The sequence below is a fragment of the Oncorhynchus nerka genome, linkage group LG2, assembly GCF_034236695.1.
Source record: "Oncorhynchus nerka isolate Pitt River linkage group LG2, Oner_Uvic_2.0, whole genome shotgun sequence".
Classification (NCBI taxonomy): Eukaryota; Metazoa; Chordata; class Actinopteri; order Salmoniformes; family Salmonidae; genus Oncorhynchus; species Oncorhynchus nerka.
In genome coordinates, this window is record NC_088397.1 from 9,915,300 (window position 1) to 9,942,708 (window position 27,409).

The 27,409-nt window shown below is 44.0% G+C and overlaps 1 protein-coding gene across 1 annotated transcript; it reads left to right on the plus strand.

The window, feature by feature from the left end:
• The first annotated feature begins 1,475 nt into the window (after window positions 1-1,475).
• Window positions 1,476-27,172, plus strand: LOC115127003 (uncharacterized). Its single transcript, XM_065022841.1, has 9 exons — window positions 1,476-2,345; window positions 2,489-2,830; window positions 3,635-3,961; window positions 4,677-4,775; window positions 25,107-25,442; window positions 25,631-25,936; window positions 26,023-26,058; window positions 26,154-26,247; window positions 26,341-27,172. Exons 1-9 carry the CDS (start codon window positions 2,168-2,170, stop codon window positions 26,345-26,347), a joined length of 1,725 nt encoding a protein of 574 aa, XP_064878913.1. The 5' UTR covers window positions 1,476-2,167; the 3' UTR covers window positions 26,348-27,172.
• Window positions 27,173-27,409: the final 237 nt, after the last annotated feature.

A 27,409-nucleotide genomic window follows, 5' to 3' on the forward strand; every position in this document is an offset into this window, starting at 1 on the left:
GCATTAAACTAGTCTTATAAAAAACAATCAATCATAATCACCAGTTAACTACACATGGCTGATGATATTACTAGATATTATCTAGCGTGTCCTGCGTTGCGTATAATCTGACTGAGCATACAAGTATCTAAGTATCTGACTGAGCGGTGGTAGGCAGAAGCAGGCGCATAAACATTCATTCAAACAGCACTTTCTTTGCGTTTTGCCAGCAGCTCTTCGTTGTGCGTCAAGCATTGCGCTGTTTATGACTTTATGACGTATATTGTACTTTATAGGTTACCCAGCTAGCTAATGTTAGCCACCTAGCTAGAATTCATAACATATCATACGAATTGTAATTCGTAACATATTGTCACACCCTGACCTTAGAGATCCTTTTTATGTCTCTATTTTGGTTTGGTCAGGGCGTGAGTTGGGGTGGGCATTCTATGTTTTCTATTTATTTGTGTTTGGCCAGGTATGGTTCTCAATCAGGGACAGCTGTCTATCGTTGTCTGATTGGGAACCATACTTAGGTGCCCTTTTTCCCACCTGTGTTTGTGGGAGGTTGACATACATTATGGCACTTTGCCGTTGAGCTTCACGTTTTTTTTTTGTCAGCGTCATTTTGATCATTAAAAGATAATGTACGCTCACAACGCTGCACCTTGGTCCTCTCCTTTCATCAGTCGTGACACATATCATACGAAATAGGTGATGGATATCCACAAATGAATACATACTGAACGGATCACACTCAATGGAGGTTTCAGATTTACATACAGGATAATATAAACTGCTGGTTGCAACAAAACACACACACAAAAACAGATGAGCATGCTTTGTAATGTTTTATTAGTAAGAAGCTATTTTGTATATTGTTTAATTTCATTTTTTTGTGACCTTAGTCTTTCTTTCTTTTTGTTTTGAATTTTACCCCATTTTCTCCCCAATTTCGTGGTATCCAATTGCTAGTAGTTACTATGTTGTAACATCGCTTCAACTCCCGTACGGGCTCTGGAGAGACGAAGGTCGAAAGCCATGCGTCCTCCGAAACACAACCCAACCAAGCCGCACTGCTTCTTAAAACAGCGCGCATCCAACCCGGTTGCCAGCCGCACCAATGTGTCGGAGGGAACACCGTGCACCTGGCGACCTGGTTAGCGCTAGGCCAATTGTGCAGTGCGCCCGGCGCGCCACGGGAGTCGCTAGTACGCGATGAGACAAGGATATCCCTACCGGCCAAACCCTCCCTAACCCGGACAACGCTAGGCCAATTGTGCGTCGCCCCATGGACCTCCCGGTCGCGGCTGGCTGCGACAGAGCCTGGGCTCGAACCCTGAGTCTCTGGTGGCACAGCTAGCACACCACCTGGGAGGCCCACCTCCGTCTTTTAACCAAAAGATGAGACAAACAAAATTCCCTGCCCCTTTAAGGACGGGAGATTACCGCGGTAACGTGACTCTAGTCAGTCTGATATTTAGAAGCGTTGTTTTCTCTTCCCTAGCAGTTGAAACTCAAACATACAAAATCAACCTAGCTTGTGAACAAAACAATGTAAATAGCCAAGAAACACACGGACTAGTTGTCACTTCAATAGTATTTTTTCCCAAGTAAATTAGAGCAATTATTTATGCCTTGTGCACAGAATATGGAAATGTATCTTTCACTCCGCTCTTCACGTGAGAAAGGCCTGTAAACCAGGCAGTGTTGCAGCGCGAGGTGGAATAGGCTATTCAAGATTCGTAGTTCTTTGACTTTGTGCGATTAATTTACCAGCTATGAAACAAAACGGGAGAAATACTCTGAAAACAGCTGATGCAGCATTTATTTAACTATACATGTGATCATACTTGACATTTTTTTTAATTCACAAATGCGAGTGAAATGCTCGCACTGTGGAGCCATGACAACCCGTCAACATGGCTGGTGAAATAGACATCTTTACCCGCAAATGCCAAAATCTACACGCAGATGGCGGGTGTTAATTTTAGGCCCTGTATATCTACTACAAAGACATGCAGTATTTTTCAAATTTCTGGTTATATTTAGTGCAGCTACAGTATGACATTAAGCTCATTGTGAGCCACACAGAAATACTAGAACAAACTCGTTTCTTCCATAGAAATATAATCACTTACTCATTCTAGTTCCGTGATAACTTCATTATCGATGTTTATTCTACAGTATGTCACATTGGTTACCGGAAACAAAGGGTTACTTTAATGTTACTAACTCCCAACGCCAGCAGCTAACTTTCACTCACCAATATTTAAAGGTCCAACGCCAGAAACAGAATGATCTTGTTAACATTCACCCGCTGAGAATGAACACTTACCTAATTATCTTATGCGTGCTGTCTGAAGGTACGTTATTTTCCATGGATCTGACCAGTTGATTCTGCTCGTATATGATAAAGGAATATTTCCCACTTTTGACAGGCCATTGATTTTTTTGTAAGGCTAAACTTTTTTTATTTACCTGTTAACATTCCTTCTTCCATTTCTAGCCGTCTCTGCCAACGTCGTAGCTAGAGGAAACACCAGTGTTGACTTCAATGCCGAAGCATCATATACCTGCACTCATGCGGACCCGACAGGTGTGCTGCAAGTCACCTGGCAGAGGCTGTTCAAAGACGACTCGGTGGAGAATCTGGCCACCTACAGCAAGCGGTTTGGAGCTCAAATCATAGACCCGCACCGAGGCAAGGTGGTTTTCACGGAAGCATCTCTCAACTCAACGTCTATTACCGTGAAGAACGTAACATGGTCGGACGACGCCTGCTATATTTGTTCCTTCAATGTTTACCCGAGTGGATCAATAAGCAAGCAGACGTGTCTTACCGTTCAAGGTTAGTCAACTAATTCACTAATTTACTAGTTACTAATTAATTAACGAACTGCTCAACTAATTATCCAGCCCTTGATTAGGCCTAGTTGAATCAGGTGTGCTGGTAGTATAGGAGCATAAAAAGTCTCTGGGGGTATTCTTGGAGAGAATCATTTTGGGAAAACACTGTTATACAGTATTCATAAAGTTTTAACAATACATATATGCTTCACAACTAATTTATGAGCAAAATCATACATTAGCAGAGATGCTGTAATATGTTTTACAGTACTATTTTCCTTACTGTAAAGACATATTACAGCATACTTGCAGTAACTGTAAATGGATGCTGTAATGTTTTACAGTAAGGAAAATGGTACTGCAAAGCAAAATTACAGTATTAAGATGCCAACTCTGGTGTCAGGATATTGCTGCAAATTTACAGCGAAATTCTACCTGAAATATACATTTAAGAAAAACAACACATTTATGGTATTATCCTATGGATCCTACAGTGTTTTACTGTTGAAATGACAGAAAAGTCTTACGGTGGGACCTTTGCTAAGGCATGATTTCTGAATCATACAGTATGGGCTACGGGTTTATTATGGGTTTATTAAGCCTTTTTAACCAAAATATGAAATGGAATTATGACTTCTCAGATGTATTGTGTTGACTGTCTTGTCCTAGACTTTTAAACCCCGCCCTCTGCGCCACAGGATTCCTTTGGCTGTCATTGTAAATAATAATTTGTTCTTAATTGACCTGCTTTGTAAAATAAATAAAATCAATATTAGCTAATATTCCCTGTTTCATCTATTCAAAGGTTTATCTGAAGTGAGAGCCACAATGCAAAAAGTCCCCAGCACTGAACCTAAAGCAGACATGGAAGTTGTGGTCAGCTGCTCTGCCACAGGTAAACCAGCACCTTGGATCCAATGGAACTTATCTGCAGCAGCACTCATAAAGACACCTAACAACTGGACTGTCATTAACAAAGACCAAACTGTCACAGCCAATAGCAACATCACCCTCCAACTGTTGCCAGGCTCAGGGGGATACGTGGACTGTATCGTAAACAATGGGATGAGGACACAGAGACACGAGCGGGTCCTGCTTCCTATTCTCCCTGGAGAGAGGGAGGTTGAAGAGGGTACGTAATGTTGACGTATTATATACTTTTAGACCATACACTTTTAGCATGTCAGTACAGAACGGTTCAACTTGAAAACAACATTGAGAAAAGATCATCCCCAATGACGTTGGGAAGCCTAGTGAACCAGCCAGATCGTGCGACAGCTCACTATTCTAACATTCCAACAGAATGGTGAGCACAATGAGATCAGGCTGGTTGCAAGAGCCTAATGTTGTGATGCTAGTAGTGCTGTTATCTAATCTCACCAGTTAAGTTTCATTTTGACTACTGTGGTAAAGAACCATGAGTCACTCCCTGTAGAGTCAGGTGTTTTATTGAGTTCTGGGTAGTTTCCTGCCCCGCAGGGAAGCTAAATGAAGGATGGATGATATGTTAAAGGGTGAAATCCATATCAACATGCTATTCAAACAGACTTCTTTGGAAAGAGGATGTACAATTCCCAGCTTCCTCTTATCAAGAAATGGATCTCTCCAAATGCATGATCACTGCAATTTCATAGGGGCGGCAGGTAGCCTAGTGGTTGGAGCGTTGTGCCAGTAACTGAAAGGTTGCTGAATCAAATCCCTGGGCTGACAAAGTACAAATCTGTGCTTCTGCTCCTGAACAAGACAGTTAACCCACTGTTCCTAGGCCGTCATTGTAAATAAGAATTTGTTCCTTAACTGACTTGCCTAGTTAAATAAAAAAAATAAAAAAATGTTTCACCTTCCAGATGACAAGAGCACATCCCCGTGGGCGGTTGGCATCCCAGTGTTCCTAATCATCTCCATTTTAGTCATCTGCGGCAGCGTCCTGCTTCAACAGAGAAAAGGTGAGTCAGCACAAGATTATCTGATGTCCCTTAGTCAGTCAAATCAAATTTATTTATATAGCCCTTCGTACATCAGCTGATATCTCAAAGTGCTGTACAGAAACCCAGCCTAAAACCCCAAACAGCAAGCAATGCAGGTGTAGAAGCACGGTGGCTAGGAAAAACTCCCTAGAAAGGCCAAAACCTAGGAAGAAACCTAGAGAGGAACCAGGCTATGTGGGGTGGCCAGTCCTCTTCTGGCTGTGCCGGGTGGAGATTATAACAGAACATGGCCAAGATGTTCAAATGTTCATAAATGACCAGCATGGTCGAATAATAATAAGGCAGAACAGTTGAAACTGGAGCAGCAGCACGGTCAGGTGGACTGGGGACAACAAGGAGTCATAATGTCAGGTAGTCCTGGGGCACACTTAGATTCACACAGGACACCGAATAGGACAGGAGAAGTACTCCAGATATAACAAACTGACCCTAGCCCCCCGACACATAAACTACTGCAGCATAAATACTGGAGGCTGAGACAGGAGGGGTCAGGAGACACTGTGGCCCCATCCGAGGACACCCCCGGACAGGGCCTAACAGGAAGGATATAACCCCACCCACTTTGCCAAAGCACAGCCCCCACACAACTAGAGGGATATCTTCAACCACCAACTTACCATCCTGAGACAAGGCTGAGTATAGCCCACAAAGATCTCCGCCATGGCACAACCCAAGGGGGGGCGCCAACCCAGACAGGATGACCACATCAGTGAATCAACCCACTCAGGTGACGCACCCCTTCCAGGGACGGCATGAGAGAGCCCCAGTAAGCCAGTGACTCAGCCCCTGTAATAGGGTTAGAGGCAGAGAATCCCAGTGGAAAGAGGGGAACCGGCCAGGCAGAGACAGCAAGGGCGGTTCGTTGCTCCAGAGCATTCCCGTTCACCTTCCCACTCCTGGGCCAGACTACACTCAATCATATGACCCACTGAAGAGCTGAGTCTTCAGTAAAGACTTAAAGGTTGAGACCGAGTTTGCGTCTCTGACATGGGTAGGCAGACCGTTCCATAAAAATGGAGCTCTATAGGAGAAAGCCCTTCCTCCAGCTGTTTGCTTAGAAATTCTAGGGACAATTAGGAGGCCTGCGTCTTGTGACCGTAGTGTACGTGTAGGTATGTACGGCAGGACCAAATCAGAGAGATAGGTAGGAGCAAGCCCATGTAATGCTTTGTAGGTTAGCAGTAAAACCTTGAAATCAGCCCTTGCTTTGACAGGAAGCCAGTGTAGGGAGGCTAGCACTGGAGTAATATGATCAAATTTTTTGGTTCTAGTCAGGATTCTTAGCAGCCGTATTTAGCACTAACTGAAGTTTATTTAGTGCTTTATCCGGGTAGCCGGAAAGTAGAGCATTGCAGTAGTCTAACCTAGAAGTGACAAAAGCATGGATTAATTTTTCTGCATCATTTTTGGACAGAAAGTTTCTGATTTTTGCAATGTTACGTAGATGGAAAAAAGCTGTCCTTGAAATGGTCTTGATATGTTCCTCAAAAGAGAGATCAGGGTCCAGAGTAACGCCGAGGTCCTTCACAGTTTTATTTGAGACGACTGTACAACCATTAAGATTAATTGTCAGATTCAACAGAAGATCTCTTTGTTTCTTGGGACCTAGAACAAGCATCTCTGTTTTGTCCGAGTTTAAAAGTAGAAAGTTTGCAGCCATCCACTTCCTTATGTCTGAAACACATGCTTCTAGCAAGGGCAATTTTGGGGCTTCACCATGTTTCATTGAAATGTACAGCTGTGTGTCATCCGCATAGCAGTGAAAGTTAACATTATGTTTTCGAATAACATCCCCAAGAGGTAAAATATATAGTGAAAACAATAGTGGTCCTAAAACGGAACCTTGAGGATCACCAAAATTTACAGTTGATTTGTCAGAGGACAAACCATTCACAGAGACAAACTGATATCTTTCCGACAGATAATATCTAAACCAGGCCAGAACTTGTCCGTGTAGACCAATTTGGGTTTCCAATCTCTCCAAAAGAATGTGGTGATCGATGGTATCAAAAGCAGCACTAAGGTCTAGGAGCACGAGGACAGATGCAGAGCCTCGGTCCGATGCCATTAAAATGTCATTTACCACCTTCACAAGTGCCGTCTCAGTGCTATGATGGGGTCTAAAACCAGACTGAAGCATTTCGTATACATTGTTTGTCTTCAGGAAGGCAGTGAGTTGCTGCGCAACAGCCTTTTCTAAATTTTTTGAGAGGAATGGAAGATTCGATATAGGCCGATAGTTTTTTATATTTTCTGGGTCAAGGTTTGGCTTTTTCAAGAGAGGCTTTATTACTGCCACTTTTAGTGAGTTTGGTACACATCCGGTGGATAGAGAGCCGTTTATTATGTTCAACATAGGAGGGCCAAGCACAGGAAGCAGCTCTTTCAGTAGTTTAGTTGGAATAGGGTCCAGTATGCAGCTTGAAGGTTTAGAGGCCATGATTATTTTCATCATTGTGTCAAGAGATATAGTACTAAAACACTTGAGCGTCTCTCTTGATCCTAGGTCCTGGCAGAGTTGTGCAGACTCAGGACAACTGAGCTTTGAAGGAATACGCAGATTTAAAGAGGAGTCCGTAATTTGCTTTCTAATAATCATAATCTTTTCCTCAAAGAAGTTCATGAATTTATCACTGCTAAAGTGAAAGTCTGCACGGTACTGTCTTTCCAAGCTAGTCGGAAGACTTCCAGTTTGGTGTGGCGCCATTTACGTTCCAATTTTCTGGAAGCTTGCTTCAGAGCTCGGGTATTTTCTGTGTACCAGGAAGCTAGTTTCTTATGAGAAATGTTTTTAGTTTTTAGGGGTGCAACTGCATCTAGGATAATGCGCAAGGTTAAATTGAGTTCCTCAGTTAGGTGGTTAACTGATTTTTGTCCTCTGGCGTCCTTGGGTAGACAGATGGAATCTGGAAGGACATCAAGGAATCTTTGTGTTGTCTGTGAATTTATAGCACGACTTTTGATGTTCCTTGGTTGGGGTCTGAGCAGATTATTTGTTGCAATTGCAAACGTAATAAAATGGTGGTCCGATAGTCCAGGATTATGAGGAAAAACATTAAGATCCACAACATTTATTCCATGGGACAAAACTAGGTCCAGAGTATGACTGTGACAGTGAGTGGGTCCAGAGACATGTTGGACAAAACCCACTGAGTCGATGATGGCTCCGAAAGCCTTTTGGAGTGGGTCTGTGGACATTTCCATGTGAATATTAAAGTCACCAAAGATTAGAATATTATCTGCTATGACTACAAGGTCCGATAAGAATTCAGGGAACTCAGTGAGGAACGCTGTATATGGCCCAGGAGGCCTGTAAACAGTAGCTATAAAAAGTAACAGTCATGAGACTACTAGATGTAATAACACCTTAGAAAGACCAACTGAGTTAATGTCTAATCAGAACCATAGTGTATCATCTCTCTCTCTCCCTCATATATATATATATATGTGTGTGTGTGTGTGCATCTCTGGCTTTATGAAATAAACTGTGTGAAGTATCAGCTGTGGGCGAGTCATGTCTTAGAGCTCTAGAATGGTTACTGATAAAGTGTACAGTGCATTCAGAAAGTATTCAGACCCCTTCCCTTTTACCACATTTTGTTACATTACAGCCTTATTCTAAAATTGATTAAATAGTTTTTTACCCTTCATCAGTCTACACACAAATCAAATCAAATCAAATTTTATTTGTCACATACACATGGTTAGCAGATGTTAATGTGAGTGTAGCGAAATGCTTGTGCTTCTAGTTCCGACAATGCAGTGATAACCAACAAGTAATCTAACTAACAATTCTAAAACTACTGTCTTATACACAGTGTAAGGGGATAAAGAATATGTACATAAGGATATATGAGTGAGTGATGGTACAGAGCAGCATACAGTAGATGGTATCGAGTACAGTATATACATATGAGATGAGTATGTAGACAAAGTAAACAAAGTGGCATAGTTAAAGTGGCTAGTGATACATGTATTACATAAGGATGCAGTCGATGATGTAGAGTACAGTATATACGTATGCATATGAGATGAATAATGTAGGGTAAGTAACATTATATAAGGTAGCATTGTTTAAAGTGGCTAGTGATATATTTACATCATTTCCCATCAATTCCCATTATTAAAGTGGCTGGAGTTGGGTCAGTGTCAATGACAGTGTGTTGGCAGCAGCCACTCAATGGTGGCTGTTTAACAGTCTGATAGCCTTGAGATAGAAGCTGTTTTTCAGTCTCTCAGTCCCAGCTTTGATGCACCTGTACTGACCTCGCCTTCTGGATGATAGCGGGGTGAACAGGCAGTGGTTCGGGTGGTTGATGTCCTTGATGATCTTTATGGCCTTCCTGTAACATCGGGTGGTGTAGGTGTCCTGGAGGGCAGGTAGTTTGCCCCCGGTGATGCGTTGTGCAGACCTCACTACCCTCTGGAGAGCCTTACGGTTGAGGGCGGAGCAGTTGCCGTACCAGGCGGTGATACAGCCCGCCAGGATGCTCTCGATTGTGCATCTGTAGAAGTTTGTGAGTGCTTTTGGTGACAAGCCGAATTTCTTCAGCCTCCTGAGGTTGAAGAGGCGCTGCTGCGCCTTCTTCACGACGCTGTCAGTGTGAGTGGACCAATTCAGTTTGTCTGTGATGGAGAAGAATGAGTGGCGAATCGCATCTCTGCATGTCTGGCAGACATATCAGTGTGGATGACGGATCACCACCTCAAGCTGAACCTCGGCAAGACGGAGCTGCTCTTCCTCCCGGGGAAGGACTGCCCGTTCCATGATCTCGCCATCACGGTTGACAACTCCATTGTGTCCTCCTCCCAGAGCGCTAAGAACCTTGGCGTGATCCTGGACAACACCCTGTCGTTCTCAACTAACATCAAGGCGGTGGCCCGTTCTTGTAGGTTCATGCTCTACAACATCCGCAGAGTACGACCCTGCCTCACACAGGAAGCAGCGCAGGTCCTAATCCAGGCACTTGTCATCTCCCGTCTGGATTACTGCAACTCGCTGTTGGCTGGGCTCCCTGCCTGTGCCATTAAACCCTACAACTCATCCAGAACGCCGCAGCCCGTCTGGTGTTCAACCTTCCCAAGTTCTCTCACGTCACCCCGCTCCTCTGCTCTCTCCACTGGCTTCCAGTTGAAGCTCGCATCCGCTACAAGACCATGGTGCTTGCCTACGGAGCTGTGAGGGGAACGGCACCTCAGTACCTCCAGGCTCTGATCAGGCCCTACACCCAAACAAGGGCACTGCGTTCATCCACCTCTGGCCTGCTCGCCTCCCTACCACTGAGGAAGTACAGTTCCCGCGCAGCCCAGTCAAAACTGTTCGCTGCTCTGGCCCCCCAATGGTGGAACAAACTCCCTCACGACGCCAGGACAGCGGAGTCAATCACCACCTTCCGGAGACACCTGAAACCCCACCTCTTTCAGGAATACCTAGGATAGGATAAAGTAATCCTTCTCACCCCCCTTAAAAGATTTAGATGCACTATTGTAAAGTGGCTGTTCCACTGGATGTCTTAAGGTGAACGCACCAATTTGTAAGTCGCTCTGGATAAGAGCGTCTGCTAAATGACTTAAATGTAAATGTAATGTATGCCGAGGAACTTAAAACTTGCTACCCTCTCCACTACTGTTCCATCGATGTGGATAGGGGGGTGTTCCCTCTGCTGTTTCCTGAAGTCCACAATCATCTCCTTAGTTTTGTTGACGTTGAGTGTGAGGTTATTTTCCTGACACCACACTCCGAGGGCCCTCACCTCCTCCCTGTAGGCCGTCTCGTCGTTGTTGGTAATCAAGCCTACCACTGTTGTGTCGTCCGCAAACTTGATGATTGAGTTGGAGGCGTGCGTGGCCACGCAGTCGTGGGTGAACAGGGAGTACAGGAGAGGGCTCAGAACGCACCCTTGTGGGGCCCCCGTGTTGAGGATCAGCGGGGAGGAGATGTTGTTGCCTACCCTCACCACCTGGGGGCGGCCCGTCAGGAAGTCCAGTACCCAGTTGCACAGGGCGGGGTCGAGACCCAGGGTCTCGAGCTTGATGACGAGCTTGGAGGGTACTATGGTGTTGAATGCCGAGCTGTAGTCGATGAACAGCATTCTCACATAGGTATTCCTCTTGTCCAGGTGGGTTAGGGCAGTGTGCAGTGTGGTTGAGATTGCATCGTCTGTGGACCTATTTGGGCGGTAAGCAAATTGGAGTGGGTCTAGGGTGTCAGGTAGGGTGGAGGTGATATGGTCCTTGACTAGTCTCTCAAAGCACTTCATGATGACGGAAGTGAGTGCTACGGGCGGTAGTCGTTTAGCTCAGTTACCTTAGCTTTCTTGGGAACAGGAACAATGGTGGCCCTCTTGAAGCATGTGGGAACAGCAGACTGGTATAGGGATTGATTGAATATGTCCGTAAACACACCGGCCAGCTGGTCTGCGCATGCTCTGAGGGCGCGGCTGGGGATGCCGTCTGGGCCTGCAGCCTTGCGAGGGTTAACACGTTTAAATGTCTTACTCACCTCGGCTGCAGTGAAGGAGAGACCGCATGTTTTCGTTGCAGGCCGTGTCAGTGGCACTGTATTGTCCTCAAAGCGGGCAAAAAAGTTATTTAGTCTGCCTGGGAGCAAGACATCCTGGTCCGTGACTGGGCTGGGTTTCTTCTTGTAGTCCGTGATTGACTGTAGACCCTGCCACATGCCTCTTGTGTCTGAGCCGTTGAATTGAGATTCTACTTTGTCTCTGTACATTTACATTACATTTAAGTCATTTAGCAGACGCTCTTATCCAGAGCGACTTACAAATTGGTGCGTTCACCTTAAGACATCCAGTGGAACAGCCACTTTACAATAGTGCATCTAAATCTTTTAAGGGGGGGGGGGGTGAGAAGGATTACTTTATCCTATCCTAGGTATTCCTGAAAGAGGTGGGGTTTCAGGTGTCTCCGGAAAGTGGTGATTGACTCCGCTGTCCTGGCGTCGTGAGGGAGTTTGTTCCACCATTGGGGGGCCAGAGCAGCGAACAGTTTTGACTGGGCTGCGCGGGAACTGTACTTCCTCAGTGGTAGGGAGGCGAGCAGGCCAGAGGTGGATGAACGCAGTGCCCTTGTTTGGGTGTAGGGCCTGATCTGAGCCAGTCTGTACTGACGCTTAGCTTGTTTAATAGCCTTGAGGAGGGAATAGCTGCACTGTTTGTATTCGGTCATGTTGCCAGACACCTTGCCCTGATTAAAAGCAGTGGTTCGCGCTTTCAGTTTCACGCAAATGCTGCCATCAATCCACGGTTTCTGGTTAGGGAATGTTTTTATCGTTGCTATGGGAACGACATCTTCAACGCACGTTCTAATGAACTCGCACACCGAATCAGTGTATTCGTCAATATTTTTATCTGACCCAATACGAAACATGTCCCAGTCCACGTGATGGAAGCAGTCTTGGAGTGTGGAGTCAGCTTGGTCTGACCAGCGTTGGACAGACCTCAGCGTGGGAGCCTCTTGTTTTAGTTTCTGCCTGTAGGCAGGGATCAGCAAAATGGAGTCGTGGTCAGCTTTTCCGAAAGGGGGGCGGGGCAGGGCCTTATATGCGTCGCGGAAGTTAGAGTAACAATGATCCAAGGTTTTACCACCCCTGGTTGCGCAATCGATATGCTGATAAAATTTAGGGAGTCTTGTTTTCAGATTAGCTTTGTTAAAATCCCCAGCTACAATGAATGCAGCCTCCGGATAAATGGTTTCCAGTTTGCAAAGAGTTAAATAAAGTTCGTTCAGAGCCATCGATGTGTCTGCTTGGGGGGATATATACGGCTGTGATTATAATCGAAGAGAATTCTCTTGGAAGATAATGCGGTCTACATTTGATTGTGAGGAATTCTAAATCAGGTGAACAGAAGGATTTGAGTTCCTGTATGTTTCCTTCATCACACCATGTCTCGTTAGTCATGAGGCATACGCCCCGCCGCTCTTCTTACCAGAAAGATGTTTGTTTCTGTCGGCGCGATGCGTGGAGAAACCCGTTGGCTGCACCGCATCGGATAGCGTCTTCCCAGTAAGCCATGTTTCCGTGAAGCAGAGAACATTGCAGTCTCTGATGTCCCTCTGGAATGCTACCCTTGCTCGGATTTCATCAACCTTGTTGTCAAGAGACTGGACATTGGCAAGAAGAATGCTGGGGAGTGGTGCGCGATGTGCCCTTGTCCGGAGTCTGACCAGAAGACCGCTACGTTTCCCTCTTTTTCGGAGTCGTTTTCTTGGGTCGCTGCATGCGATCCATTCCGTTGTCCTGTTTGTAAGGCAGAACGCAGGATCCGCGTCGCGGAAAACATATTCTTGGTCGTACTGATGGTGAGTTGACGCTGATCTTATATTCAGTAGTTCTTCTCGACTGTATGTAATGAAACCTAAGATGACCTGGGGTACTAATGTAAGAAATAACACGTAAAAAAACAAAAAACTGCATAGTTTCCTAGGAACGCGAAGCGAGGCGGCCATCTCTGTCGGCGCCGGAAGTATACACCTCAATACCCCATAATGACAAAACGAAAACAGGTTTTTAGAAATATTTGCAAATGTATCAAAAAAAACTAAAAACAGATACCTTATTTACATAAGTATTCACCCTTTTCTATGAGACTTGAAATTGAGCTCCGGTGCATCCTGTTTCCATTAATTATACTTTAGATCTTTCTACAACTTGATTGGAGCCCACCTGTGGTAAATTCAATTGATTGGACATGATTTGGAAATGCACACACCTGTTTATATAAGGTCCCACAGTTGACAGTGCATGTCAGAGCAAAAACCAAGCCATAAGGTTGAAGGAATTGTCCGTAGAGCTCCGAGACAGGATTGTGTCAAGGCACAGATCTGGTGAAGGATAGCAAAAAATGTCTGCAGCATTGAAGGTCCCCAATAACACAGTGGCCTCCATTCTTAAATGGAAGAAGTTTGGAACCATCAAGGCTCTTCCTAGAGCTGACCGACCAGCCAAACTCAGCATTTGGGGGAGAAGGGCCTTGATCAGGGAGGTGACCAAGAACCCGTTGGTCACTCTGACAGAGCTCCAGAGTTCCTCTGTAGCACTCCACCAATCAGACCTTTACGGTAGAGTGACCAGACAGAAGCCACTCCTCAGTAAAATACACATGAAAGTCCACTTGGAGTTTGACAAAAGGCACATAAAGGACTCACAAACCATGAGAAACAAGATTCTCTGGTCTGATGAAACAAAGATTGAACTCTTTGGCCTGAATGCCAAGCATTTTCCAGCGGCAGGGACTGGGAGACTAGTCAGGAAGGAGGGAAAGATGAATGGACAAAAGTAAAGAGATCCTTGATGAAAACCTGCTCCAGAATGTTCAGGACCTCAGACTAGGGTGAAGGTTCCTCTTTCAACAGCACAACAACCCTAAGCACACAGCCAAGACAATGCAGGAGTGTCTTCGGACAAGTCTCTGACTGTCCTTGAGTGGCCCAGCCAGAGCCCGGACTTGAACCAGGTCGAAATTCTCTGGAGAGACCTGGAAATAGCTGTGCAGTGACGCTCCCCATCCAAACTAACAGGGCTTGAGAGGATCTGAAGAGAATAATGGAAGAAACTCCCCAAATACAGGTGTGCCAAGCTTGCAGCGTCAAACCCAAGAAGACTTGAGGCTGTAATCGCTGCCAAAGGTCCTTCAACAAAGTACTGAGTAAAGGGTCTGAATACTTTAAAAAATATATATTTACAAACATTTCTAAAAACCTGTTTTTGCTTTGTCATTATGGTGTATTGTGTGTAGATTGAGGGGGAAAACATTTATCCATATTAGAATAAGGCTGTAACAAAATGTAGAAAAAGTCAAGGGGTCTGAATACTTTCTGAATGCGCTGTATGTCTTTACTACCTATAGCAAAGTCTAACCTTCACGTTCTCTCTGACAGGTTACAGGCAAGCAGCAACCACGGCAGACGAGCAGGACGCTTTTGGGGAAAGTGTGTAAATGTTTGTCTGTGTTGATTGCTATACTTATGTACTTTAGCTGACAGAGGTTTTTATTGAGCATCGGAGCGCTGTTGGTATTTAGAGTTTGGTTGCAGAAGAGCCCAGTTCCTCAAGAGATGAGATCCACTAACACGTCTCAACCAGACTACTAATCCATCTTTAGAATATTACAGTATATTCTAATTGTTTGACAAAGATCATATTAAATGCATGGCGACTAGCAAGATACAGTACTACTATTCATGAATGAGGATGAGACTGTGTGGGAGTCTTGGGAGCATGAACAGTGTGGAGGCCTTCCTGTTCTTTATTAGTATTCTTTATTATCCCAGCTCCTACGTTTAGAAGGATGTGGTTATGACAAACATTTCTAATGAGACAGGTAGATGCAATGTGTACTATATATATTGAACCTTTTTGAGTTGACAGCGTCACATTTCTTCCCCAGTCATATGTAAGCTAATTTATACCTGCACCATACATTACATAATGTCAGTAATACTGTTTTTTGTTTTGAAATTGCATTTTAGTTTTGAGAGATGAGGTTTGTCAGTGAGGAAATCTAATAGATTATATTGTAACACAGCACCACCTACAGTTGACTTTATGACACAACAGGAAGAAGACGGGAGAATATATTTGTATTTAATTTAACTTGAATCTATTTAAATATGATGCACTTGTTTATGCTGTTATTATTACATACAGTACCTATAGTAATACAGATACATGGATGTTTTACCTCCTTTATATCAATGCAATGTATGAATGTATTTGAGCCCTTAAAGTATAATGGTGATAACAATGTTTTGAACTTTGATAGTTTGATATACTGTACCTTGTTCACTAGATTTAAGTGTATCACGTTTTAGTTCCTGTTTGTATTTATTCTGATCATGGATGTGGCTTGTTGTGTTTGACCCCACTTGATTTAACACTGTTTATAACTCAGGTTATTATTCTCGCTTGATCTGTACAATGTTTTAGATTGTTCTAAGATTCAAAAGCATTCTTTAAATGTATTGTGTTCTCCCCCGTTTGATAAAACTATACGCTGTATTTAAAAAATCGCCCATCGTCACCTTGTTTTATGTTACTCACCATTTAAAATCAGGGCTACTTTGTTACAACTCTGTTTACAGTAACATCACAATCAGGACGAGGTTGTTTAATAGCGCTGCAACAGACTCCCTTGGCAACGTGTGTAATATGTCAACTCCTATCTGTTTTAAGAAGAGTTCAACTAATTCACCTTCTCAACTAAAACCGGTGATACACCAGCAGAGTTTACTTTCACTTTTAGTGTAGGGGAGGGTTCCCGCCAACAGGTCCTCCTTTTGTGACGGTCCATTCAAATCAGGAGGGGAAATCATTTTCACCATGGCTCCTGCACTCCACAACTACCTGTTTATTCAGCTAATAGTCCTCCCTGAAGGTGAGTTATATCAGTTTTATTTTAATTGATGAGGTGCTTTCAAATCAAAGTTTATTTGTGACGTGCGCCGAATACAACAGGTGTAGTAAACCTTACAGTGAAATGCTGAATACAACAGGTGTAGTAAACCTTACAGTGAAATGCTGAATACAACAGGTGTAGTAAACCTTACAGTGAAATGCTGAATACAACAGGTGTAGTAAACCTTACAGTGAAATGCTGAATACAACAGGTGTAGTAAACCTTACAGTGAAATGCTTACTAACAGGCTCTAAAAAACAGTGCCATTTTTAAGTTTAAAAATCTTATTAGGTGAACAACAGATAAGTAAATAACAGTAGCGAGGCTATATACAGGCGGTAGTATGGTTGAAGTGACTATGCATGTAAAAAAAGGGTTGGTGGGTGGCGGGACAATGCAGATAGTCGGGAAGCCAATGTGCGGGGGCACCGCTTAGTCGGGCAAATTGAGGTAGTATGTACATGAATGTATAGTTAAGAGTAGTAGCAGCATCAAAGAGGGGTTGGGGGTACTGCTTGCCATGCGGTAGGAGAGAGAACAGTCTATGACTGGGGTGGCTGGGGTCAAACCTATTTATTTCAATAAACTGCATTCATTATTTAATTTATCTTCCACTATACAGATATAAAAATATATACAGATAAATGACATTATGAATGTAGTGAAAGTCACTGTCTAAACTGTAAAGCAAAGGCCTCCCGTGGGGGCTGGGATTAAAAATATAGTCTGACCGAGGGTGTTTCCCCTTCCCGGGCGGGTGGCGCTCGGCGGTCGTCGTCACCGGCCTATTAGCTGCCACTGATTGTTTTTCCTCCCCCTCCTTGTATGTTTAGTGGTAGTACCTGTTCATGTTTAATTAGTTTGTCTTTATTAGACAGCTGGTCCGCTTGGTTGTTGTGCGGGATTATTTCTATGTAACCTTCGGCTCTGTTGGAGAGGTACGTGTTAGTGCCTGGTCGTGATTTTTCCATTGTACTTTTTGATTCCCTGTGGTTGGGAACGTAACTTTTGTGAGCACCCTGTGGTGCGTTGGTGCTATTAAAAGACGCACAGCAGTGAACTCTGTCTCCTGCATTTGACTCCACACCCACGACACCCGGAGCATTACAACATAACACACACATCATGACAAGAGAGACAACACTACATAAAGAGTGGCCTAAGACAACAACATAGCATGGCAGCAACACATGACAACACAGCATGGTAGCAACACCACATGACAACAACATGATAGAAACACAAAACATGGTACAAACATTATTGTGCACAGACAACAGCACAAAGGCATGAAGGTAGAGACAACAATACATCACGTGAAGCAGCCACAACTGTCAGTAAAAGTGTCCATGATTGAGTCTTTGAAGAGATGGAGATAAAACTGTCCAGTTTAAGTGTTTGTTGCAGCTCATTCCAGTCGCTAGCTGTAGCGAACTGAAAAGAGGAGCGACCCAGGGATGTGTGTGCAGAATGTGACTGGCAGAACATGTGTTGTATGTGGAGGACGAGGGCTGCAGCAGATATTTCAGATAGGGGTGAGTGAGGCAAAGAGGGATTTATAAATAAGCATCAACCAGTGGGTCTTGCGACGGGTATACAGAGATGACCAGTTTACAGAGGAGTGTAGAGTGCAGTGATGTGTCCTATAAGGAGCATTAGTGGCAAATCTGATGGCTGAATGGTAAAGAACATCTAGCTGCTCCTGTCGATCTATAAACTACGTCTCTGTAATCTATTAAAGAGTTTCCGAGTGGCGCATCGGTCTAAGGCACTGCATCGCAGGGCTAGAGGTGTCACTACAGACCTGAGTTCGATCCCTGGCTGTATCACAACTGGCCATGATCGGGAGTCTCATAGGTGGCACACAATTGACCCAGCGTCATCCGGGTTTGGCCAGGAGGGGGGGCTTTACAATAGGCCTGACATTGTAAATAAGAATTTGTTCTTAACTGACTTGCCTAGTTAAATAAAATAAAAAAATCTAGCATGGGAAGGAATCTGGTTTAGTATGATTTAATCAGTGAAATAAGTAAGAGGATTGATAATAGTTCCTTATATTCACTTATGTCCACACATTCTGTAGTTTGTTTCTTTAATAATTCAATACATGAACCCATACTGCTGTCAGTTACTAACCCATACTGCTGTTAGTTACTAACCCATACTGCAGTCAGTTACTAACCCATACTGCTGTCAGTTACTAACCCATACTGCTGTCAGTTACTAACCCATACTGCTGTCAGTTACTAACCCATACTGCTGTCAGTTACTAACCCATACTGCTGTCAGTTACTAACCCATACTGCTGTCAGTTACTAACCCATACTGCTGTCAGTTACTAATCCATACTGCTGATCAGATTTTCCTGCGCTTTTCGATGAAACGCACGTTATGTTATAGCCACAGCCGTGATTTAACCAGTTTTATAAACGTCTGAGTGTTTTCTATCCACACATACTAATCATATGCATATACTATATTCCTGGCATGAGTAGCAGGGCGCTGAAATGTTGCGCGATTTTTAACAGAATGTTCGAAAAATTAGGGGGTAGGAGGAAGAGGTTTTTAACTGACTTGCCTAGTTAAGTAAAATAAAAAAATCTAGCATGGGAAGGAATCTGGTTTAGTATGATTTAATCAGTGAACAAAGTAAGAGGATTGATAATAGTTCCTTATATTCCTTATATTCACTTATGTCCACACATTCTGTAGTTTGTTTCTTTAATAATTCAATACATGAACCCATACTGCTGTCAGTTACTAACCAATACTACTGTCAGTTACTAACCCATACTGCTGTCAGTTACTAACCCATACTGCTGTCAGTTTAAAAGCCCCTTCATTCATAACTTCCTCCTACTGTACCTAGACTAGTTCTGTACTCCCCCCTGCTGACCATTCTGAGTACTACATCACTACATTATGTATACAGGGAATCCAGAAAGTATTCAGACTCCACTTTTTCCACATTTTGTTAAGTTACAGCCTTATTCTAAAATTGATTCAATAGTTTTTTCACTCATCAATTTACACACAATACCGCATAATAACAAAGCATAGAAAAGATTTTCAGAATTGTTTGCAAATTTATAAAAAATAAATACAAATTAAATATTGCATTTCTATACTACAGTACTTTGTTGAAGCACCTTTGGCAGCGATTACAGCCTTGAGTCTTCTTGGGTATGACACTACAAGCTTGGCACACCTGTATTTGGGTAGTTTCTCCCATTCTTCTCTGCAGATCCTCTCAAGCTCTGTCAGGCTGGATTGGGAGCGTCGCTGCACAGCTGTTTTCAGGTCTGACCAGAGATGTTTGCATTGTCTTGGCTGTGTGCTTAGGGTCGTTGTCCTGTTGGAAGGTAAACCTTCGCCCCAGTCTGAGGTCCTGAGCACTCTGGAGCAGGTTTTCATCAAGGATCTCTCTGTACTTTTGTCCATTCATCTTTCCCTCGATCCTGACTAATCTCCCAGTCCATGTCGCTGAAAAACATCCCCACAGCATGATGCTTCTACCACCATGCTTCACCATAGGGATGGTGCCAGGTTTCCTCAGAAGTGACGCTTGGTGTTCAGGCCAAAAAGTTCAATCTTGGTTTCATCAGACCAGAGAATCTTGTTTCTCATGGTCTGAGAGTCCTTTAGATGCCTTTTGGCAAACTCCAAGTGGACTTTCATGTGTCTTTTACTGAGGAGTGACTTCTGTCTGGCCACTCTACCATGAAGGCCTGATTGGAAGAGTGCTGCAGAGATGGTTGTCCTTCTGGAAGGTTCTCCCATTTCCACAGAGGAACTTTGGAGCTCTGTCAGAGTGACCATCGGGTTCTTGTCACCTCCCTGACCAAGGCCCTTCTCCCCTGATTGCTTAGTTTGGCCTGCCAGCCAGCTCTAGGAAGAGCCTTGATGGTTCCAAACTCCTCCCATTTAAGAATGATGGAGGCCCCCTTCAATGCTGTAGACATTTTTTGGAACACTTCCCAGGATCTGTGCCTCGACACAATCCTGTCTCTGAGCTCTACTGAGAATTCCTTCGACCTCATGGCTTGATTTTTGCTCTGAAATGCACTGTCAACTGTGGGACTGTTTATAGACAGGTATGTGCCTTTCCAAACCATGTCCAATCAATTGAATTTACCACAGGTGGACTCCAATCAAGTTGTAGAAACATCTCAAGGATGATCAATGAAAACAGGTTGCACCTGAGCTCAATTTCGAGTCTCATAGCTAAGGCTCTGAATACTTATGTAAATAAGGTTTGTGTTTTTTATTTTTAATACATTTGCAAACATTTATAAAAACCTGTTTTCGCTCTGTCATTATGGGGTATATTGTGTGTAAACTGATGATATTTTTTGAAAAATATATTCCATTTTAGATCAAGGCTGTAGCGTAACTTTCCTAATGTACAGTATATACTGTATATACTCTAACACTTTCTATGAATCCCATATGTATTATGCATTATACAGCATTATATATGTACTCATAATGCACTATGATAGGTTAATAATGCAGTATAAGCATAGTTATAGACACATAAAGACTCATTAATTCAGTACACCAATACTCCTAATGCATTATAATTCTAACCATAATGACTTATAATGTACAGCAACATAGTGCTTCATAACTGCTGGTCACTTTGTCCTCAAGGATCATACATCATTATAATGACCATCAGTGTGATGCATTACTAACCCATACTGCAGTCCTCAAGGATCATACATCATTATAATGACCATCAGTGTGATGCATTACTAACCCATACTGCAGTCCTCAAGGATCATACATCATTATAATGACCATCAGTGTGATGCATTACTAACCCATACTGCAGTCCTCAAGGATCATACATCATTATAATGACCATCAGTGTGATGCATTACTAACCCATACTGCAGTCCTCAAGGATCATACATCATTATAATGACCATCAGTGTGATGCATTACTAACCCATACTGCAGTCCTCAAGGATCATACATCATTATAATGACCATCAGTGTGATGCATTACTAACCCATACTGTAGTCCTCAAGGATCATACAGCATTATAATGACCATCAGTGTGATGCATTACTAACCCATACTGTAGTCCTCAAGGATCATACATCATTATAATGGCCATCAGTGTGATGCATTACTAACCCATACTGTAGTCCTCAAGGATCATACATCATTATAATGACCATCAGTGTGATGCATTACTAACCCATACTGTAGTCCTCAAGGATCATACATCATTATAATGACCATCAGTGTGATGCATTTTTATACATTTTTGTCAATGAGCAGAACATCATCTTTCTCATGGTGTGTTATAGCATACTTATTAGCCACTATAACAGGGGGACTCAACTACTATTTGAGGAGGTCCAGTCACACAACTTTCCGAGGTGACAAAGGTCCGGATGGATATTGTCATTTATCGGCATAGTAACAAACCCCAACCTCTACAACCCATGTGACCCCAAACTGTTCACAGCCCTCTTGTTGGTGGAGAGAACATTTAGAAGTTTTTAAGCTAATTTCCTGCAATTCTACACATTTTGCCATGTCTAATGTGTGTTCATATGATACTGTACCTGAGTGATTCAACAAAATGTCGGGCCCTTGGGGCCGAGGCCCCTGGTCACTTAATCTGACCATAACAACTACAAGATGTAGATAGCTAGTTAGCCTAATTGACCTATCTAGCTGACTTGGGCAAGTAGTTGATCAACTGGATATTTCTGACAGGTTAGAAAGAGCTCTGTCAGGGAATGACATAAGAGGAAAACTGTCCTTGCACTACAAACATTTTGAAATGGCACCTTGTTGATTCTGCTATTGCAGCAATCAACAGCAGTAAGTTGAAAGCCGGACTGAGTTCCTAAAAAGATCTCGGGACCCGCGGTCCGTATTGACCCTGTTCTAGGTGTGGTTCCAGACCGCGGTCCGTATTGACCCCGTTCTAGGTGTGGTTCCGGACCGCGGTCCGTATTGACCCTGTTCAAGGTGTGGTACCAGACCGCGGTCCGTATTGACCCTGTTCAAGGTGTGGTTCCGGACCGCGATCCGTATTGACCCTGTTCTAGGTGTGGTTCCGGACCGCGGTCCGTACTGACCCTGTTCTAGGTGTGGTTCCGGACCGCGGTCCGTACTGACCCTGTTCTAGGTGTGGTTCCGGACCGCGGTCCGTATTTACATTTACATTACATTTAAGTCATTTAGCAGACGCTCTTATCCAGAGCGACTTACAAATTGGTGCATTCACCTTATGACATCCAGTGGACCAGCCACTTTACAATAGTGCATCTAAATCTTTTAAGGGGGGTGAGAAGGATTACTTTATCCTATCCTAGGTATTCCTTAAAGAGGTGGGGTTTCAGGTGTCTCCGGAAGGTGGTGATTGACTCCGCTGTCCTGGCGTCGTGAGGGAGTTTGTTCCACCATTGGGGGGCCAGAGCAGCGAACAGTTTTGAGTGGGCTGAGCGGGAACTGTACTTCCTCAGTGGTAGGGAGGCGAGCAGGCCAGAGGTGGATGAACGCAGTGCCCTTGTTTGGGTGTAGGGCCTGATCAGAGCCTGGAGGTACTGAGGTGCCGTTCCCCTCACAGCTCCGTAGGCAAGCACCATGGTCTTGTAGCGGATGCGAGCTTCAACTGGAAGCCAGTGGAGAGAGCAGAGGAGCGGGGTGACGTGAGAGAACTTGGGAAGGTTGAACACCAGACGGGCTGCGGCGTTCTGGATGAGTTGTAGGGGTTTAATGGCACAGGCAGGGAGCCCAGCCAACAGCGAGTTGCAGTAATCCAGACGGGAGATGACAAGTGCCTGGATTAGGACCTGCGCCGCTTCCTGTGTGAGGCAGGGTCGTACTCTGCGGATGTTGTAGAGCATGAACCTACAGGAACGGGCCACCGCCTTGATGTTATTTGAGAACGACAGGGTGTTGTCCAGGATCACGCCAAGGTTCTTAGCGCTCTGGGAGGAGGACACAATGGAGTTGTCAACCGTGATGGCGAGATCATGGAACGGGCAGTCCTTCCCGGGAGGAAGAGCAGCTCCGTCTTGCCGAGGTTCAGCTTGAGGTGGTGATCCGTCATCCACACTGATATGTCTGCCAGACATGCAGAGATGCGATTCGCCACCTGGTCATCAGAAGGGGAAAGGAGAAGATTAATTGTGTGTCGTCTGCATAGCAATGATAGGAGAGACCATGTGAGGTTATGACAGAGCCAAGTGACTTGGTGTATAGCGAGAATAGGAGAGGGCCTAGAACAGAGCCCTGGGGGACACCAGTGGTGAGAGCACGTGGTGAGGAGACAGATTCTCGCCACGCCACCTGGTAGGAGCGACCTGTCAGGTAGGACGCAATCCAAGCGTGGGCCGCGCCGGAGATGCCCAACTCGGAGAGGGTGGAGAGGAGGATCTGATGGTTTACAGTATCGAAGGCAGCCGATAGGTCTAGAAGGATGAGAGCAGAGGAGAGAGAGTTAGCTTTAGCAGTGCGGAGCGCCTCCGTGATACAGAGAAGAGCAGTCTCAGTTGAATGACTAGTCTTGAAACCTGACTGATTTGGATCAAGAAGGTCATTCTGAGAGAGATAGCGGGAGAGCTGGCCAAGGACGGCACGTTCAAGAGTTTTGGAGAGAAAAGAAAGAAGGGATACTGGTCTGTAGTTGTTGACATCGGAGGGATCGAGTGTAGGTTTTTCAGAAGGGGTGCAACTCTCGCTCTCTTGAAGACGGAAGGGACGTAGCCAGCGGTCAGGGATGAGTTGATGAGCGAGGTGAGGTAAGGGAGAAGGTCTCCGGAAATGGTCTGGAGAAGAGAGGAGGGGATAGGGTCAAGCGGGCAGGTTGTTGGGCGGCCGGCCGTCACAAGACGCGAGATTTCATCTGGAGAGAGAGGGGAGAAAGAGGTCAGAGCACAGGGTAGGGCAGTGTGAGCAGAACCAGCGGTGTCGTTTGACTTAGCAAACGAGGATCGGATGTCGTCGACCTTCTTTTCAAAATGGTTGACGAAGTCATCTGCAGAGAGGGAGGGGGGGGAGGATTCAGGAGGGAGGAGAAGGTGGCAAAGAGCTTCCTAGGGTTAGAGGCAGATGCTTGGAATTTAGAGTGGTAGAAAGTGGCTTTAGCAGCAGAGACAGAAGAGGAAAATGTAGAGAGGAGGGAGTGAAAGGATGCCAGGTCCGCAGGGAGGCGAGTTTTCCTCCATTTCCGCTCGGCTGCCCGGAGCCCTGTTCTAGGTGTGGTTCCGGACCGCGGCCCGTATTGACCCTGTTCTAGGTGTGGTTCCGGACCGCGGTCCGTATTGACCCTGTTCTAGGTGTGGTTCCGGACCGCGGTCCACCAGTTGAGTATGGCTGCAGTATAAAGTCATCTTTGACTGCTTTAGGTGAAGTGATGAAATGCCTCATAATAAAGTAATTGTCTGCTTTCAGTAAAGGGAAACTTTCTGCACATTTCATGATGACATCACAAACATGTTTCATTCTGTTTCACTCTTCTGTTTTCAAACAGTTGCATAACACAACGCTACGCATCGCAACACAACGCTTCACAAAACAGCACTACAATACACTACACTACGCAACACAAATTGCCTCAAAATCATACAATTGCCAATTTGGCCCTCCTGCACATTGTATTAACATAAATAGTAAAAAAAAGGCAAAGCCCAGTGCGACTACATCTATAAATACATATATATTAAAAATATGGCTTTTAGCTGACGCTTTTCTCCAAGTGACTTACATACCAACTGTGTGTGTGTGTGTGTGTGTGTGTGTGTGTGTGTGTGTGTGTGTGTGTGTGTGTGTGTGTGTGTGTGTGTGTGAGAGAGAGTTTGTAATGTACTAAGTACTAAGTAGTGTGTAACTGTCTTCATGCAGGGCTCTCTCAGTTGGTGAAAACACAGCAGGTTGTCACAGCAACCCTGGGAGAAGATGCAGTCTTAACCTGTGAGCTCATGACACTCAAAGACGTGCGGCAAGTCACCTGGCAAAAAGTGACAACTGTGACGAATGAAAATGTGGCCACTTACAGCAAACGTGGTCCCGATGTCAACCTACCTTTTCAGAGGAAAGTGGAGTTTGAAGACGAGGGTCTGCAGAACTGCTCGATTGTCATCAGAGGAGTGTCAAGAGGAGACGAGTCCTGCTACAAGTGTCTGTTTAACGCCTATCCAGAGGGAGCTATCAGTGGAACCACCTGCCTCAAAGTCAATGGTAAAATGTGATAACATAATGTACTGTAAATGACTGACCCAGAACAACTTCTTCAGAACTTCAAGCAGCCATTTTATCAGATCATACATCCAATGTCTTGAAACCATTTATCAAAATGGAATCATTTAGTAAATCATGTAAATGGAATCATTGTGGTCTCACTGTGAACTGTGTCTGTTGTTCTATAGAGCTGTATGGACCCTCACTCCTCATCACACAAACCAACAACAGTCACACCACTCTGTCCTGTTCTGTTACTGGACGACCTGTTCCTACAGTAACCTGGGAAGACACAGAAATTCTAGAAAATTCCACAATGGCCAATGTCACCCATCTCAATGGAACTGTCACGGTCACCATAACTTCTATGCTGGCAGCATTCAGTCTACCTGACAAAGACACCAGGGTTGGCTGTATGGTATCACTGTTCTCTGGAGGTGTCACCAAGAACGTATCCATGGTTATTCCAGCTAGAACTCAAGCTTCATTTCCTGGTGAGAAATGGTTCTATACATGCCTACAGTAACAATCAACATGCTGGTGTCATTCTGAAGTACTGTCTCTGTATGTTCTGTGCTAGATGTACCTGAGGTCACTGATGGTGACAGGATCAGAGGTAAGTCATTAATCTAATAACCACAACTAATCTCTGACACTTATGTGTGAATTGTACCATTCTCATCTTGTCATCTTTCACATGTAACCCAACAGGGATTGGTGCAGTGATGGGTTCACTGTGTTTCATTGCTGTGTGCTGTGGAGCTGCTGTGGCACTGTGGTGCAAACTGAGAAATAAAACAAGAAGGTAAGTTTTACTGTTCAAATGACAAAGAGAAAATACTGTATTACTTTGACATTGTTTTTGTAAGTTTGACAATCTTTAGCCCAAATCCCACAGCCAATGACAGAGAACAGGAAGAACCATCAACACTCAACCCTCAACATGATGACCCTGAAACAAGTTAACAGTGTTTGTACTTACTGTAGGTAATAGATTAGAAAACATTGAATTGCTATTCAGTATCAAATGCCCTCCCTGGAGAATATGTAACTGTAAATACCCACAATGCTGTTATATCAGTACACTACTACAACATGATCTGACTCTGATCAGTATCATTGATGTTAATATCTTTCAGGACCACAACAATATCCAGTACATTCTAAATGTGTTAGTACAACCTTATTGGATCATCCTGATAGTGCTTGAAACATAGATTGTAAATGTTAGAGTCATATTTCCTACCCAGGAAAATACTGTTTTTTGCTTTGAAATTTTACTTTAGTTTTGAGAGATGAGGTTTGTCAGTGAGGAAATATATTATATTAGAACACATGACCACCTACAATTGACTTTATGACACACCAGGAAGAAGACAGGGGAGAATATATTTGTATATGTTGGCCTTCTATTTAATTGAACTTGAATCCATTTAAACATGATTGACACAAGTGCAATGTGAGGTTTATGTTGTTATTATTACATACAGTACCTATAGTGATACATGGATGTTTTACCTCCTCTATCAATGTATGAATGTATTTCAGCCCTTAAAGTATAATGGTGATAACAATGTGTTGCACTTTGATTGTTTGATATAATGTACCTTGTTCACTAGATTTAATTGTATCACGTTTTAGTTCCTGTTTGTATTTATTCTGATCATGGATGTTGTGTTTGACCCCACTAGATTTAACACTGTTAATAAATCAGGTTATTATTCTCGCTTGATCTGTATGTTTTATATTGTTTAAGATTCAAAATCGTTCTTTAAATGTATTATGTGCTCCCCGTCACCTTGTTTTACAGTAACATCACCATTTAAAATCAGGGCTACTTTGTTATAGCTCAGTTTACAGTAACATCACAATCAGGACGAGGTTGTTTAATAGCGCTGCAACAGACTCCCTTGGCAATGTGTGTAATATGTCAGCTATCTGTTTTAAGAAGAGTTCAACTAATTAAC